The following is a 16,499-nucleotide window of genomic DNA, read 5'->3' on the forward strand; positions in this document are numbered from 1 at the left end:
GTCCAATTATCCTTCCCCCTATTTACTCTGTGTGCTTAACTCACTCTGTTGCCATTCTCACCTCATGCCTCTGCAGCACTGCAACCTTCCGTGTGTCTTCCCAGATCTTCTCAACATCTGACCATTAAAGCATTTGCACTTTTATACAGTTGTGAATTAATGGCACACAGGAGAGTTTAAATTAGTTTTTTCACCATTTCACTCACTTACAGGATCCTTAAAGCTGGAAAGAAATAAGTCAGATATTGACACATATTCACATGTTTAGAAGAAAATGTTTCAGGAGCTTCTCTTGTAATTTACGAGCTCAAGTGCGTCTCTAATTCTTTTTGTTTTGTCACTGTGATCAGGTCAGTGTGGGAGTCTGTGCGGAGTCAGATTACATCTTTAATTTCAGAATAAGCAAACATGCACTGAAGTGTTTGCACGTGCTGTGTGCTTTTAATTTATGTGTGCGTGTGCGTGCGTGTGCGTGTGTACTTATATTAGATATATCTTTGTGAGGACCACACCATGTATAACCATAAGTGAGGGCTTTTTCAAGGTTAGAAGCTTTAGGAATATAGTTGGAGGGAATGCATTTTGTCTATGAGTGTCCCCGCTAAGGACACTGTACAAGTGTGTGTGTGTGTGTGTGAGAAAGAGAGGCACAAAGTTTGGTCCTAATGAGGCAGAACTTCATTCCTGAGGAACTGGCCAAAGGTTTGAAATTCAAAACAAACATGTGTATCATGTGTAGCATAATAAACCTGTGTGTGACATTATGTTTGCATCAAATTACGTCCAGGAGTCCAGGAAGACATTTGCTCAAGAAGAAAAACAGCACGTCCAGCAGGAAGTAGAATAATTAGATGCTAAAAGTAAATCTTCTACCACTCTATCCTATGATAAGAGGGGTCACACCCTGGACAGATCACAGGGACACATAGAGACATATATATATATATATATATATATATATATATATACATAGAATGTGTGCCATCGTGCACTCATCTGTTTGGAGAGCAGACAAAATAATATAATTGTGATGTGGGGTGAAAAAGAATTGACAGTCCAATCAGAGACAAACTGCATCCACAAAGAACATACACCGAAATATGTCCTCGTGCTGTCCCTCCCTCCCTCCCTCTCTCCCTCCCTCCTGTCACCTCTCCCTCCACTGGATGCAGTTAAAGTTCCCAGAGGACCATTACTTTAGGTGGTGTGTGAAATGGCCTAGGAGATGAATGCTTTCTCTGCATTACCTGGTGGCAGGGGAGGAGCAATGGATACAGTGTACACATGCTGCAGACACTTTTTAATCTGAGAGAGAGAGGGAGAGAGAGGGAGAGAGGGAGAGAGAGAGAGAGAGAGAGAGAGAGAGAAGCATGAGACGGAGGTGGCGGGAAATTGAGGAAGCAACAGAATGAATGAGGAAGATGTGTGATTGTATTTTTAATTAGCGGAGAGGAAAGTAAAATGAATTACTTTGGTTGATACTTTACACGGGAAAGGTTTTCAATCTAATGAAAAGACTTTGACTTTCGATTTGGCTTCTCGTCTTGGCTTGTTGTGGACCACCCGGTCCAGCTGCTTGTCCCCGCACACCTTATGAACGAGGGGGCCACACCACGCCGGGGACGAGGAGCCACTGCCCATAAACAGCAATTAGCTCACAGGCCGAGTCGACGCCGAGGAGCGGCAGCCAGCGGAAGCAGATGCTCTCAGAGGTCAATTACTGACTCAATTGGTTAAGTAGCAAGATGCAAATGAAATACAAAACAGACGCATGGATCAAGCTCCTATTGTCCTTTGTAGCCAGTGAGGTATCAAGCTAAATTAAATCTTTTGTTTATTGAAGGGAACAAAATGTGCTCCGTCAAAATAAGTGTCCATTTAGCTGTCGAGTCACTGACGATGGAGGACGGAACGTCTAATGAATATTCAGCGTTGTGAGATCAGCAGAATTAGCAGACACGGTCTATTGCAGAGGTCACTTATCTACCAATAAATGCAAGGTACGTCTGTCTGCCTTTTAATCACATAACTGTCCAGCGGTGTCGCCTGACAGGCTTCAAACTTGGCATGTGACTTAGTAAGGGCACCAGTGAGTGCACGGTCCACTTTGAAGTTGTTTTGATGAGAAACGCAAGAATGCAACGGATATATCGTCGAAAGATCCACTTTGATGGCCTCGCGCAGAACCAGCCCCACCCCCCACCGAAAGAACCTGCAACCAGTGCTATGACTGTGGAACTGTAGTGCTATATATATATTATATTATGTTCTATTTTCCTGCATTTGCGTTTCTCTTTTTTCCTTGTATCAGTGATATCCACATTTCAAATGATCCAACTTCAGCTGAACAGTCACTTCTGTTGTTCACTGGGAAAATCAGTGGCTTTAATGACGACATCATGCGATTGTGTTACATTGTCGTGAGAAACGTGATTAAGTTCCACTCTGCGTTAGCGTGGTTACCACTGGTTACCACTGGTTACCACTGGTTACCACTGGTTACCACTGAACATTATGTTCTAATGTACACGTGTATTCATCCCAAACGTCCTGTCGTGAGCAGTTTGGGGTCAAACACATGAACCATTACGCAACTAATTGTAACACAGTTTGATTATACAACCTATTTAAAAGCAATAATGTCAATATAGTAAGTGTTACAAACTCAAAATGGTCTTGACTTAAAACTGTGAGTTACGGTAATCTGCAGGTTTATGCTCACTTAATGAGATACAACAGCCTTCACTAACTGATTATCACAGGTTGAACGACTTAAACCATATGAATCGTTGAGCTGAGGAATTACAGCAGTTCAATCATTGTGAAATGTTTTGCAGGTTCAAATGACTTTTGATGATGTTGGTGAACTCTTTGAAAGCATTTGAAAATGTGGATCCTCAGAATACGTAAACTGTCTAAATTGTCTTCTTTTAATTATTTCTTCACCAGATATACGAGTCTGGCCAGACATGGATGTAAACTGCAAATTCATTAGCTGGCAAAGACAGACGTCCACATAGCAGTAATTTGTACCATCTGGAAAGTGTTTTAGTTGTGGTTCATTAAATACTGAACACTGACTTAAATGCTGTGTCCATAAATGAGACTGATATATATTTTCTGCAGTGTAAACAAATACAAAACTGAACTGACTTCCCCCTCTATACACACCATGTTTCTATACATTTACACTACCATCGCTTGTCTCTGTGATCCAGAGGTTTATGTCTCATATATTGTATAGAATGCCACCCATCTGTTCCCATATCACTTTTATGTTTATGGGCCTTTTTGATGAACCCACCATAAAACTCCAGTGAATCTGCCATTAGGGCGAGGGCTTGGTGAGCAGTAGATGGATCGCACAGACTGTCACAGCATTCAAGTTAAATGCTAAAAGTCTAAAGTGCTATTCACAGGGGACAGGTACAGTGAGAGGACTTCATGGTGGCTCTGGATTCAGAGTCTTCCAGGCCTAAAATACCTGAGTCTGACGAGCACAATTGAGTTTATCTATTAAAACAGGGTCAGTGATTTGTTTCTGAAAGACTTCCTGAAAGCCATCAATAAATAAATATATTTGAATTTAAAATTTAAAAATAAAGCTGGTGTCTGTGAACAGTGCAATTAACACAGCCAATTATTTTAATTGGGACCACATGGAATGACGTGTTTCTCCGTGGGTTAGGGTTAGCACGTCACATGGCTGACTTTGCTCATGCCGCCATTATGGCAGGAAAAATCAAGGAAAAGGCACCAGTGTTGGTGAGTTCACTGTGCACTAAATTGAGCAATACATCCCAGACTGTCTGACAGACTGAACATATTTGATCCTCACAAGACACCCAGGTGATTTTCACGAGTATGGAAACAGCCTGAGCGTACGTTACTCCAGACCTGCAGAATTAAGCCTGCCCCTCACTGGAGGATGATTGGCCAGATTTCAGTCCCCATTTCTGACAATCCGTGGGTGCTGTCTGATTTTAGGCTAATTTGAACAAATTATCCTGTAGTGTGAGGGATTTGCAAATGCGATTGTGACGCCACTGGACGCATCAGAGTCTCCTGGATTACGACTGAACAGTGATTGGCGGCGTGAGCAGAACCCCGCAATCACCATTGAGAACAAGCTGACCAGGAAACTGATGTTTCCGTAACTTGTAAATGCAGACACAAAAGCGTGACCTTGGTTAAAGGCTGCACACGTATTCAATGCTTCACCCTGACTCTTAGCGCTGGAGGTGGCTAAGCAGAGTTAGCAGAGCAGTGTCTCTTATGGCTGACTTCATATCGAGAGTTGCTATTGTTGCTGAAGTGATGGCGCCACCGAGTCCATCACTGGTGGCTGCACTTTGCCAGACAGAACACCAACAATGGGAAGGGACGACCTTGTCCTAGAGCTACCTTTGGATTGTGTGAAGTGTTTTAGCTTAAACGCACAAAGGTGATTTAATTAGCCGGTGCCTGGGCTAGAATATTTGCATTATGTAATTTGATTGGATGGCACTTACTCACAGCTCCTGCTCGGAAAAGTTCTCCAAACTTCTGCTGCATTTAACACAAATAAAGCAAAGTAGCAGATCTACATTACAGATCGCTGATGCTTGACGTCACCCCCATTCAAAGTGAATGAGCAGCGTTCCAGTTGAAGTTCCAGCAACACCAACACCAGCCTGCCAACCTGTGGCCAAGAGAGTCACGAGGACACACAACTCATAATCTATTCATCTATACTATATGTAAATGTTCAATATTACCAAACAATGTCTGAAAAATGGGATCCTGTGACCAAAGTCTAACATGACATTGACATCTTTAGTGCACAAGGATCAAAAAAACGGGTGACCTTCTTGCTTTATGACGTTTTCCTCAAATAATCTGAAATACAATTAAAACACTTTTTGATTTCATCCGTTGTGCCCTTGCTTCCAGTAGATCTAAATATTTCCCATAATAAATTGAGAAGATGACACACTGTACAGCTAATAAAATGTATACAGATTATGTCTTGCCCACACTCCGCCTCAGCCCATTTCCTCCCGTTTATAAATAGCACTTCAACTTCCTCCCGATGACATCACTGTGGAGCATGTTGAGTGTATTAAATGCACCTCAAGTAGCTGAAATAAAGCATTCAGAATCATTCATGGACCTGCTTCTTGTCCTGTGGCGCCGTTGGCCTGCCGTATGATGATTTAGTGGCAGCAGGATTCGGCCAATCTGTGTAGCGCAGGCTGAGTTATGGGCCACAGACAGCCCCAGTGTAGTGTGTCAGCTGCAAATCGATGAACACATCTAAATATAAACTTGTCTCATGTAACGCTGACAAAATCATCCCCATTTTATTTTACAATAAAAATCCTGTGTGTGTGTGTGTGTGTGTGTGTGTGTGTGTGTGTGTGCACACTTGTATTGGTTCCCTCTTTAGGACCTTTTCTGGTATAAACACTGACCTTGCTCATGCAGTGTGGCTGCTCTAATCAGTCAACAATAAATGAAAAGGTAGACTTTCTGTGATGCTGCTCACGCCCTGCCCTTAGATAGATTACACTTGAGAGAGTTAAGGTTAAGTTCAGGGGCAAATGAGTGCATTATGTCAATAACGGTGCTTTTCCATTATATAGTTCCAGCAATTGGCGAGACAGAACTAAAGGCAGTCCAGCAGTTCACCTACCTGGGGAGCACCATCTCCTCCAATGCAAAGATTGATAAGGAGGTTGATAACAGACTGACAAAGGCAAACAGAGCTTTTGGTAGACTCTACAGTCGTGTCTGGAGCAACAAGCATCTGAAGAAAGGCACTAAAGTCAGCGTCTACAGAGCCGTGGTACTGACTACCCTCCTGTACGGTTCAGAGTCGTGGGTCACATACAGTCAGCATCTACGTCTTCTAGAACGCTTCCACCAATGTTGCCTCCGCCCCATCCTCAACATTCACTGGAGTGACTACGCTAGAGCGAGCAGAGATCACCAGCATCGAGGCCATGTTGATGAAAACACAGTTACGCTGGGCAGGGCACGTCTCAAGAATGGAGGACCATCGTCTGCCCAAGATCGTCCTCTATGGTGAACTGTCCGCTGGGCACCGCAACAGGGGGGCACCGAAGAAGAGATATAAAGACTCACTGAAGAAATCACTACAATACTGTAACATTGACTACCGTCAGTGCTGCAGACCGAGGGACATGGCGACACATAGTTCACCAGCCAGTCTCCTCCTTCGAGAAGAACCGCAGAACTGACCTTGAGGAGAAGCGCAGTAGGAGGAAGAACCGCACCGTCACGGCACCAACCCCAGACTCATCCTTCCACTGCAGCCGCTGTGGCCGAGTCTGCAGATCACGCATTGGACTCGTCAGCCACCAGAGGGCATGTACTAGAAGTGGACTCAACCCCTGAAATCTTCGCCAGCGAAGCCAAGCCAAGAAGAAAGTTTCAGCAATACTCGACTCGACTTGTTTTTTGTTTTTATTTAGCTTTTCCATTAGTGATAGTACCTGGTACCCTGTGCTTTTTTGGTACCTGCTCTGGTGAAGGCTCCAAGTGAGCTGAGCCGATACTAAATGTGACGTCAACAGACTGTCGGTCACAAAAAATCAAAGCGGATGATCTGAACTGTAGATCAGTCAAAAAGACTTGAAAATCCTGAAAACGTAACTGATACCAAACCGAGTAGCGTCAAGTCGCGCGAGCTTAAACGAGGGTCTGTGACATGCATTTGTACCTGATCATTCCATTCTCATGCATTGTCCAAGCTTCAACACTTCCTCATGTCACGTCCTGCGTGTCTATCATATTTGGGCTGCACATTGATGTACACACATCACGTCAGCATGAACCATCGGGGATACGGGTGACGGATGACGACATTTATATCACATGGACCATCGTGGATCTCAGTGGATGCTGGAAAAATGACTTTGTCTTTATACAACTGTGTGTGTGTGTGTGTGTTTGTGAGGACCAACACACATAAAAATACACTGACATCTTGGGAATGTGAGGATATTTTGAATGGTCCTCACAACTTTAATGGGCTTTTTTTAGGATTGAAGACCTGGTTTTAGCACTAGGGTTAGTGTGGGAAATAACCAGTCTTTCCTCTGTTTCCTGTAGTGGTTAAGATAACTATCTACAAACAGTCAAGCTGTGAATGGAGGCTGGGGAAAGTGTATGATAAGGAAGGGTCAACGTAAGGGTTCCACATAATGGTATCTGTTAGTCGTCGTAAACATTAGGTAACATCTAATGGGGTCATAAACGTTATTTCTTGTGTCTGTGTTTGTTTTACTTTGATGTTTCTGTATAAATGGTGAAGCTTTTTGGAGGAAGGGGAGAGACCATTTTAGACCGTCCTTGGTGACAGTGTCTCTCCTCCATGCAAAAATCCATGCATGCAGTAAAGACATGATTTACTGAACACTGATGACTCCAAATTTCTTTCACATTTTGGCGACGAGGATGGGATGGACGCTCCAATGCTCAGGGCCTGAGTTCTGACTGAAGGTTACTACCGGTAAGGAAAATTTCCGCTCCACCAAGGAGGACAGGAATCCGCCTGACGTCAGGAACGGGTGCTGACCAGTGGACGCTCCATCTCTTTAGAAAGTGAGTACGGTGTTTTTTGAATCATTTCTGGTGTACATGGGTGAAACCTAGGTAGACAGTTGTAATTCCTTTGTGGTATACTGTCACGATATTCTATAAATTCCTGTGTGGTTGAATATCGAGGTCCGGTGTAATTCCTGTGTGGTAGCCGAGACCGTCTCCATATAATTCCTGTGTGGTTTGGAGACGTCTTCATATAATTCCTGTGGGGTTTTGAAGACCAGCTTAAGCTTTGAGGAAAAAAAAAAAAAAACAATCCATGGAATATAAAATCATAAAAATATGTGCTAGATGTTCATGAGTTTTGAATCAATTATACAGAGGGATTAAAAACTTTTGGACAATATATATAATATTAATTATATGATCATGATCGATTCCCCACTATAATAAAATGGGCGTGTGGATGCGGTAATGAAAATAAACTTTGTAGTGACTTATTTCAGTGTCCAAATATCCTTTGTGGATATTACCAGGGTGCGTTGCTCGGAACGTATGTGTCATACAAACCACCTGGCTGAAAAAGTTATCCAAAGTTAGTGTGTGTGGTAATGAAAATAAACTTTGTGGTGACTTATTTCAGTGTCTAAATATCCTTCGTGGATATTACCAGGGTTGGTTGCTCGGAACGTATGTGTCATACAAACCACCTGGCTGAAAAAGTTATCCAAAGTTAGTGTGTGTTTGATAAGATCTAACCATGCTGGCATGGGAAGATTAGAATAAGTGCAGAAGTTTGTGTGAACAATAAGCCCATTGGAAGTTAAAAGCACATCCGTTCAAGTGAATCAACAGACAACATGGGGAATAAAACGGGAAAACTTAAGTCAGTATCTGATCCTCTTACGGGTCCATCTAAATTGATGGCAGAGAAATGGGGTAAAAGTGTTGTTGACGATGTTCCACTCTGGCACCATTTGACCGAGGAAGTGTTTCCTATAATAGGCACATTAAGTACTGATTGTTTGAAAAGGTGCAGGGTATTGTTAGAAGAGAGAAAGGAAAAGAAAGTAAAGAAGAAGATAGATTGGCAAGTTTTTGAGAAATGGGAAAGAGAAGCAGCTCTGAGGGAAGCAAAATCTGTTGCAGGATTAATGTTAACACAAGAGATAGGAGAAGAAGGTGATAAAAAGAAGGCAAGACAGAGACGTAGGGCCAGAGAAGTGAATCTGCCTCCTCCATATGTTCTCCCCGTGTCTGCACCCCCTCCTCCCTCAGAGACACAAGCAGCAGGACAATCACCTGCAGCTGAATCCCGAAATGGCTCTGAAGAGGAGAAGGAGGAGAAGCCAAAGCTGTACCCTGATCTGTCTACCCTTCCAACACCTATGAGGGAAAACAAACGGACTGATAACGTGTCTCAACCAGCTAACATTGCCTCTTCCAGAAATGTCTCCTCTCCATTAGCAGCTTCTTTCGATTACTGGCTGAGGAGTCAAAGGGAAAAAGGAGACGCGCACCAGATGCCTATGTTGACATTTCCAAATCCACAGCCACGGCCAACTGGTGAAGAGGAATATGTCCACTGGGATCCGGAAGTGTTGGTGTACAGGCCATGGCAGCCAGATGAACTAAAAGAGATCGCAGGAGAACTGCCAGATCCCCAAAAGACTGGAGGTGAGAAGTGGGTAATAGCAATGCAACAGCTATTAACCATGTATAATCCAACTCTGCAGGAGGTAGAAGCTGTGAGTCGGAGGTGTTTCAAACTCAGATGGGCCAATATCCGACCGGCCAACTGGTCAACATCCCCAGTAATTGGATCAGGGAGGTTCCACGACATGATGACCAGCCTGGCTGACGCTGTGCGGGCTGCTTTCCCCTTAAGAGTGTGTTGGCCTGAGATTCACAACACTAAACAAAAGGAGGGTGAGTTAGCAGCTGACTACCGCACTCGCATGGAATCCGTTTTTGCAGCTCACTCCGGCATCGATGCACAAAACGAGGCATACGATGACCTGCTGAAAACAGCTTTGATAAATGGCCTCCACCCTAGCCTCAAGGATCGTGTCATGGCTACATGTGTCGGATGGGAAACTGGGACAATAGCAAATGTCTGGACACACGTTCTGCACGCTGAGCGAAATAAGGTAGATTTGGACTCTAAGCAGTCACGAAAACTTCAAAATGCTCAACTGATGTATTACCAGCAGGGTGGGGCTCAAAATCCTGAAAAGAAATGGCAGCCTCGCCAACCCAACAACAGAGGTAGACGCAGACCGGGTCCGCACCAGAACTCCCAGAGGAAGAACAGCCAAGGACACAACAAGGTGCGGTGCTACAATTGTGAAGGCTATGGGCATTTGTCATATGATTGTCCTACAACTGAGTACAACCAGCGAGGAGGACAAAGTCCAGAGGAATCATGGCCTCACGCACCACCAAGAGGTCTCTCTGTGCTGTCCCCGGGGCTACAGATAGCGCGACCATAGGAGACAGTGGAGGCAGGTCAGAGCATTCAACACATAGACACATACACACGAGTAGACACTACCGAAGATAGTGATGAACTAGTTGTCACATATCAACAATATGTACACTTAACCCGAGACTCTAAAACACCCCCTACGTTGATTCTGTATGTACAAGGTATTAATGTGACATTCCTTGTAGATTCGGGAGCACAGGTCTCTGTAATCCAATCCAAATTGTTCCCTGATGCACCCAAAACAAGTAAATTCCTAAAGACAATAGGAGCTTCAGGGGTTCCAGGTTTTGAGCCATTGTCTGAGCCATTGACCGTATGTTTTGGAGATTATAGAGGTGAACATCAATTCCTTCTTTCTGACGTATGTCCTGTTAATTTGTTAGCACGAGACCTTATGTGTACTCTAGGCATCGATGTACATTGTGATTCTACAGGAATCAAAGTAACATGTGCCACAGCTGGTCTATATCCTGTCTGTGTTCCTGGGAGTGATTATGAATATTCTTGGGACCTTCTAAATTCTAGGGATATAGATAAACTGTTGTCCATGATACCACAGGTTACAGAGACACCTGAGCATTTGCAGTGTGTGTCACATTTCTCACCAAAAACTAAAGATTACAACTATGAAGATACTTGGAATGTGGGAGGGGATAATGATGTAATAGGTATAGATAACATTTTTGTGGGTTTAGATTTTGCAGCTGCGTCAGTAAATCTGTCGAAACCTCAATTAACCTTGTTTTCAATACCAGGGTCTGTCCCTCACATTCCATTGACAAAAAAATCAAATGTCGCATGGACAGAAATGGGACCTTGGGTCAAAGCAGCTTTACAGGCGTCAGACTGGCAAACCAGATCAAATAATAGTCGTTATTCCCCATCAATGCAGATCACATCTTATCCTGTGAACATTAGAGTAGCAGTCGATCGAAAGATCCACACATATACAAATGAAGTTACACTTATGACTTTAACCACTGAAGAGGAAGCATTGGTTTCAACAGTACCTGACAAATTGTGGGCTAAAAGTAAATTTGATTTTGGAAACATAAAAGGTGCAATTCCTGTTACTGTTCAGCCAAAATCTGTTTTCAGACCTTGTAAAAGGCAATATCCACTTAGTCCAGAATCTGTTGAAGGCATAGATCCTGTCATTCAATCTCTAATAAAACAAGGTGCCATCGTGGAATGTCCTCACTCACCATGCAACTCCCCCATTCTGCCTGTCAAAAAACCAAATGGGGGGTGGAGACCAGTTCAGGATCTCAGAGCCATTAATGATGCTGTGCAACACCCAGCCCCAACTGTGCCAAATGTTACAACACTAATGTCACAGGTTCCATCAGAGTCTTGTTGGTTTTCAGTAATAGATTTAGCAAATGCGTATTTCAGTATCCCTGTTCACCCTGATTCACAGTTCTGGTTTGCTTTTACTTTTAATGGTAAAAGGTACACATGGACGCGGATGCCACAGGGTTTCTCCTCCAGTCCCACTTTGTTCGCAATGACTGTAGCAGAAAACCTGTCACATTGGCAACCATCATGTGGGAGTACACTTGTACAGTACGTCGACGACCTACTTGTATGTTCACCCACAAGGGAGGATTGTAAAAAAGATACAGTGTCTCTACTTTGTTTTCTGGCAGAAAATGGTCATAAGGTGTCAAAAGACAAGCTGCAGCTTGTCTCAAAATCAGTGCGGTATCTTGGCCATATAATCACTCCGGAAGGTCGTAAATTGGGTCCTGACCGCATTCAAGCAATATTGGAAGTTCCAAAACCACTTACAAAAAAACAAATGATGTCCTTTTTGGGCTTATCAGGTTATTGTCGTCCATGGATTAGGAATTTTGCGGAGATCTCCCAACCCATGTATGACATCACACATGGGGGAAAACATTTGGCCATGACTGACTTGTTGACTTGGACTACTGAGGCAGAGACAGCTTTCACTGACTTAAAACAAGCACTATCTAGCTCACCTTGTTTAGGACTTCCAGACCCGACAAAACCTTTTAATCTTTTTGTTTCGGAATGCAATGGATTTATGTCAGCAGTCCTCACTCAGTCCCATGGTGACAAACAAAGACCTATTGGGTACTATTCAAAGCGTCTCTCTACTACAGAAAGAGCAATGGTAACATGTTTAAGGGCTGTAGCGGCTGCTACAGAAGCAGTTTTAGCCACAGCAGATATTGTGGCTATGTGTCCCTTGATTGTGCATGTCCCGCATGCTGTCCATTCTTTAATCCTGCAGGCTAAAACGGCTCATTTAACTCCAGCACGACTATTGCATTGGCAGAATGTTTTACTAACTATGTCGCATGTTACTATGAAAAGATGTACTGTTCTTAACCCCGCAACTCTGCTTCCTACAGCTGAAGATGGAGAACCACATCCTTGTTTGGAGGTTGTTGACATTGTGTCAAAACCCCGGGATGCATTGTTTGATACACCACTGTCTAACGCTGATTATGTTTTCTTTGTAGATGGTTGTGCCATGAGGAATCCAGCTGATGGTTCCTCTTGTGTTTCCTTTGCTGTATGTACTGAACAAGTTATAGTTGAAAGTGCCAGACTGCCAAATAACCTGTCTGCTCAGGCAGCAGAGTTATTTGCATTAACCCGTGCTTTCATCCTAGGAGCGGAACAGAATATTACAGTATACACGGATTCACAATATGCTTTCAATGTATGCCATAACTTCCACACTTTGTGGAAAAACCGTGGTTTCTTTACATCCACAGGAAAACCGATTGCTCACAGACCACTCATCCTCAACCTTTTGTCTGCATTACTCCTGCCTGTCTCTGTAGCAGTATGCAAATGCAGAGCCCACACTGGTTCTAACGACCCAGTGTCACAGGGAAATGCAGTAGCCGATGCAGCTGCTAAGAGAGCTGCTCTTTGTCCTGCCTCCCCAATTTTGCAAATGCCCCTAACTGTCCAGGATGATCTTTTTTCCCTCAATGATGTCTCTTTGCTTCAAACAGGAGCTGATGCTGGGGAGAAAGCATTCTGGAAGAAAAAAGGGTGCACAAAACTCCCATCTGAAGTCTGGGTAGACATAAACGGTCTTCCAGTCCTTCCGAAATCTATATTCCCTTTTCTAGCTAAGTTGACCCATGGTCCTGACCATGCGTCAAAAGGAGGGATGTTAGATATTGTAAATAAACTATGGTATGCGCCAGGGTTTTCAGCATTTGCTGAAGACTTTTGTAAAAAATGTGTAATTTGTGCCACTAATAATGTTGGCAGAGGTGTGCAAATGTCTCTATCTGCACATCCGAAACCTGAAGGTCCTTTCGAACATTTGATGATGGACTTTATTGAGCTCACTCCATGCAAGGGGTACAAGTACTGCCTTGTAATTGTTGACATGTTTTCAAAATGGATTGAATGTTTCCCATGTAGGCATGCAACAGCCGTTTCAGTGGCAAAATCACTCTTGAAGGAAATAATACCACGTTGGGGTTTGCCGTCCAAATTGACTAGTGACAATGGTTCTCATTTTGTGAATAGTGTCATTCAAAGTCTAGCAGAAAGCCTTCAGATCAATCTAAAAACACACTGTGCGTATCATCCAGCTAGTGGAGGTGCGGTAGAAAGAGCTAATCAGACCCTGAAGATAAAATTAACAAAATTAATGGCTGAAACAAAGTTGCCATGGGTTGACATTCTACCCCTCGCTCTCATGTTTATGAGAGGACGCCCACATAAAACGACTGGATTATCTCCTTATGAGATTCTTACTGGGCGTCCTATGCGAATGACGAATACTCCTTATCCTCAAAACAGACTAACTCTGTTAGGGATGGATGATGACATGTTAAGATATTGTTGTGCACTTAACCATGTTCTCAAGTTTATCTTCCCTAAGGTGAAAGCAGCCCTTCCTGACCCTGCAGTAGCCGAACTACACCACATACGGCCCGGAGACTGGATAGTGGTTAAGGACCTCAGACGGAAGCATTGGCATCAACCCCGGTGGTCAGGACCATTCCAAGTGCTGCTGACAACTCCAACTGCCGTCCGGATAGCTGAGAGGGATACCTGGATCCATGCGACCCATTGTAAACCCTTTCCTGGGAATGCCTTATCCAACGGAACAACAACAACGGGAAATTAATCAAGGAAAATGCTGCAAAACCTTGCTAGCAGTTTTCTTCATTGGGATCATCACCACAGGCGTGTCAGTCCAATGGCCTGGACATCAGAAAAATGACAGCCTGCGACAAATGGACTTCAAAAGTCAGCATATAACATCAACAACCATACATACTACTGATTCACTCACATTCACCAGTCAAACTGACATCATTCACACTTTGACACCTATTCTTCCACCGAGGAATGAAGAAAGACTGAAAACATCGAGGGAGTACAAAGACACTGAGGGCAAAGGTGGCGTGGGTGTGTCACCCATGCAGGAAAAAGTTACTGTCACAGAAGAATTAGTCAGGAAGAAAAGACAACTTTTTGAACACACTGATTGGAAACCGTGGAATTTCAACGCAAATGAATTGCTTGATAATTCTAACCAAAAAAATAGTTGGTATTCTTTCATTGGATGGATGAAAAACAAGGTGTACGGCTCAAACACTACTGTACTAATTGTTCAGAGTCCTCCAGCTAACTGGCATTCCTTGTTCCAGCTGGAGGTGAGACATTGTCCTTGTTTAGATCCTGTCATTAGTTTAGTGCAATATTACGCTGATTGTCCCCACATGGACACTACAAGTCGGAAATCGTGTAAAGCTTCTCACCATGCATGGTATACGGCGAGAAAGAAAGTCTATAGTCATACGACATATCAGGCAAATATGTATTTATCTTGTGTAGATTGGTTTTGTGAGAACATGGTTCCACAATCTTTCCCTTCAAATTCCACTTATGCTGAACCAACTGAGATTCCTAACAAGAGCACAAATCTCTCACATTCTGTTTGTTTATGTTCAAACGGCACAGGTCAGTTCATGGGAATCTCACATTGTTCAAACCCTGTTATTAGTTTAAACACTAATCGAGTTAAGTTCGGTCCCATTAAAATAACATTTAGAAATAAAGAAACTGTGCTAGTCAATAAATATCTTCATGCTCCTGCACATAAAGGTATACCTCCTATTGGAAATTTTTATTGGCTTTGTGGTAATGAGGCATTTTTGTTTTTACCACCAAAATGGTCTGGGTGTTGTTATTTTGTTAACTTAACTATTGCTAATTTAGAAATACTCCCAATAACTCTGAATCAAAATTCAAACCCTATGCACGTCCATAAACGAGAGATGGCACAGTTTTCCACCCTCTCATCATATCATTGGCGTATTTCATTGGGAGAAAAATGGGGTATCGGATTATTGCCTTGGTATGGTGTTACATTTCTGGCTGACCATATTGACAACATTACATATTCAATGTCTGGTTTTGCTAATGAAACTATAAAAGGCTTCCAATATTTAGCGGCAAATGACAAATCCCATAGGTTAACTCTGTTAAAACACGAAATGGCACTTGATTATATTTTGGCAAAAACTGGAGGTCTTTGTCTGACTCTAAATTTAACAGGTGACTCATGTGTTACAATAATCCCTGATAACTCAGATAACATCACTAGTGTGATTACAGCACTGGAGAAGATCCGTGACTCATTTGGTCCCTCTGAATCAGCAGGTTTTAGTTTCAATAGATGGTTAAACGAACAATGGTTAAACGAACAATGGTCCCTGGGGTGCAATGATTGTTCATGTGTGTATTCCTGTGCTAATTGTGTTTGGTATAACTTTTTGTTGTTGTACTTGTGCACTCACTTGTATGCGAGCGTTTGTGTATAGGTGGATAGGGGGAGTACTTGGAGGTGACAGAACACCATTGTATGTGAAAGTACCTTGTGAACAGAGTAAGGATTGTGAATCAAATGTGTGTCACATTTCAGAATGGGCCCCAGGTAACCCGTATGGTGAGAGTGATTCAGATGAAGAGATAATGTGAATAGAATTTTTTTGGTTTGTTTTTGTTTTTTTTGTTTTTCTTTGTGTTTTATTTCTTCTCTTGTGATATTCTGAGAGTGAATAGTTAAACTCATACAAATATGTTTGCAGTGGGTAGTCGTAGAAAAAGTTAGTTAACGAGACCATGTGATTTCCCAAAAAATATGTTGACACTCTGTGTCAAAAGGGAGGAAATGTGGGAAATAACCAGTCTTTCCTCTGTTTCCTGTAGTGGTTAAGATAACTATCTACAAACAGTCAAGCTGTGAATGGAGGCTGGGGAAAGTGTATGATAAGGAAGGGTCAACGTAAGGGTTCCACATAATGGTATCTGTTAGTCGTCGTAAACATTAGGTAACATCTAATGGGGTCATAAACGTTATTTCTTGTGTCTGTGTTTGTTTTACTTTGATGTTTCTGTATATAAATGGTAGAGCCTTCTTGAGAAACGGGAGAGAACATTTAGACCTTCT

General features: G+C 42.9%; 1 protein-coding gene across 1 annotated transcript in view; it reads left to right on the forward strand.

The window, feature by feature from the left end:
- The first annotated feature begins 7,422 nt into the window (after positions 1–7,422).
- LOC122776789 overlaps positions 7,423–16,499 on the forward strand; it is a 10,045-nt gene continuing 968 nt past the window's right edge. The window contains exons 1-2 of the mRNA XM_044037513.1: positions 7,423–7,608; positions 13,920–15,743. Of these exons, the coding sequence (XP_043893448.1) occupies positions 14,101–15,743 (1,643 nt within the window). The 5' untranslated portion in view covers positions 7,423–7,608; positions 13,920–14,100. The remainder of the gene's footprint in view (positions 7,609–13,919; positions 15,744–16,499) is intronic.

This window comes from Solea senegalensis, linkage group LG11 (genome assembly GCF_019176455.1).
Source record: "Solea senegalensis isolate Sse05_10M linkage group LG11, IFAPA_SoseM_1, whole genome shotgun sequence".
Taxonomy (NCBI): Eukaryota; Metazoa; Chordata; class Actinopteri; order Pleuronectiformes; family Soleidae; genus Solea; species Solea senegalensis.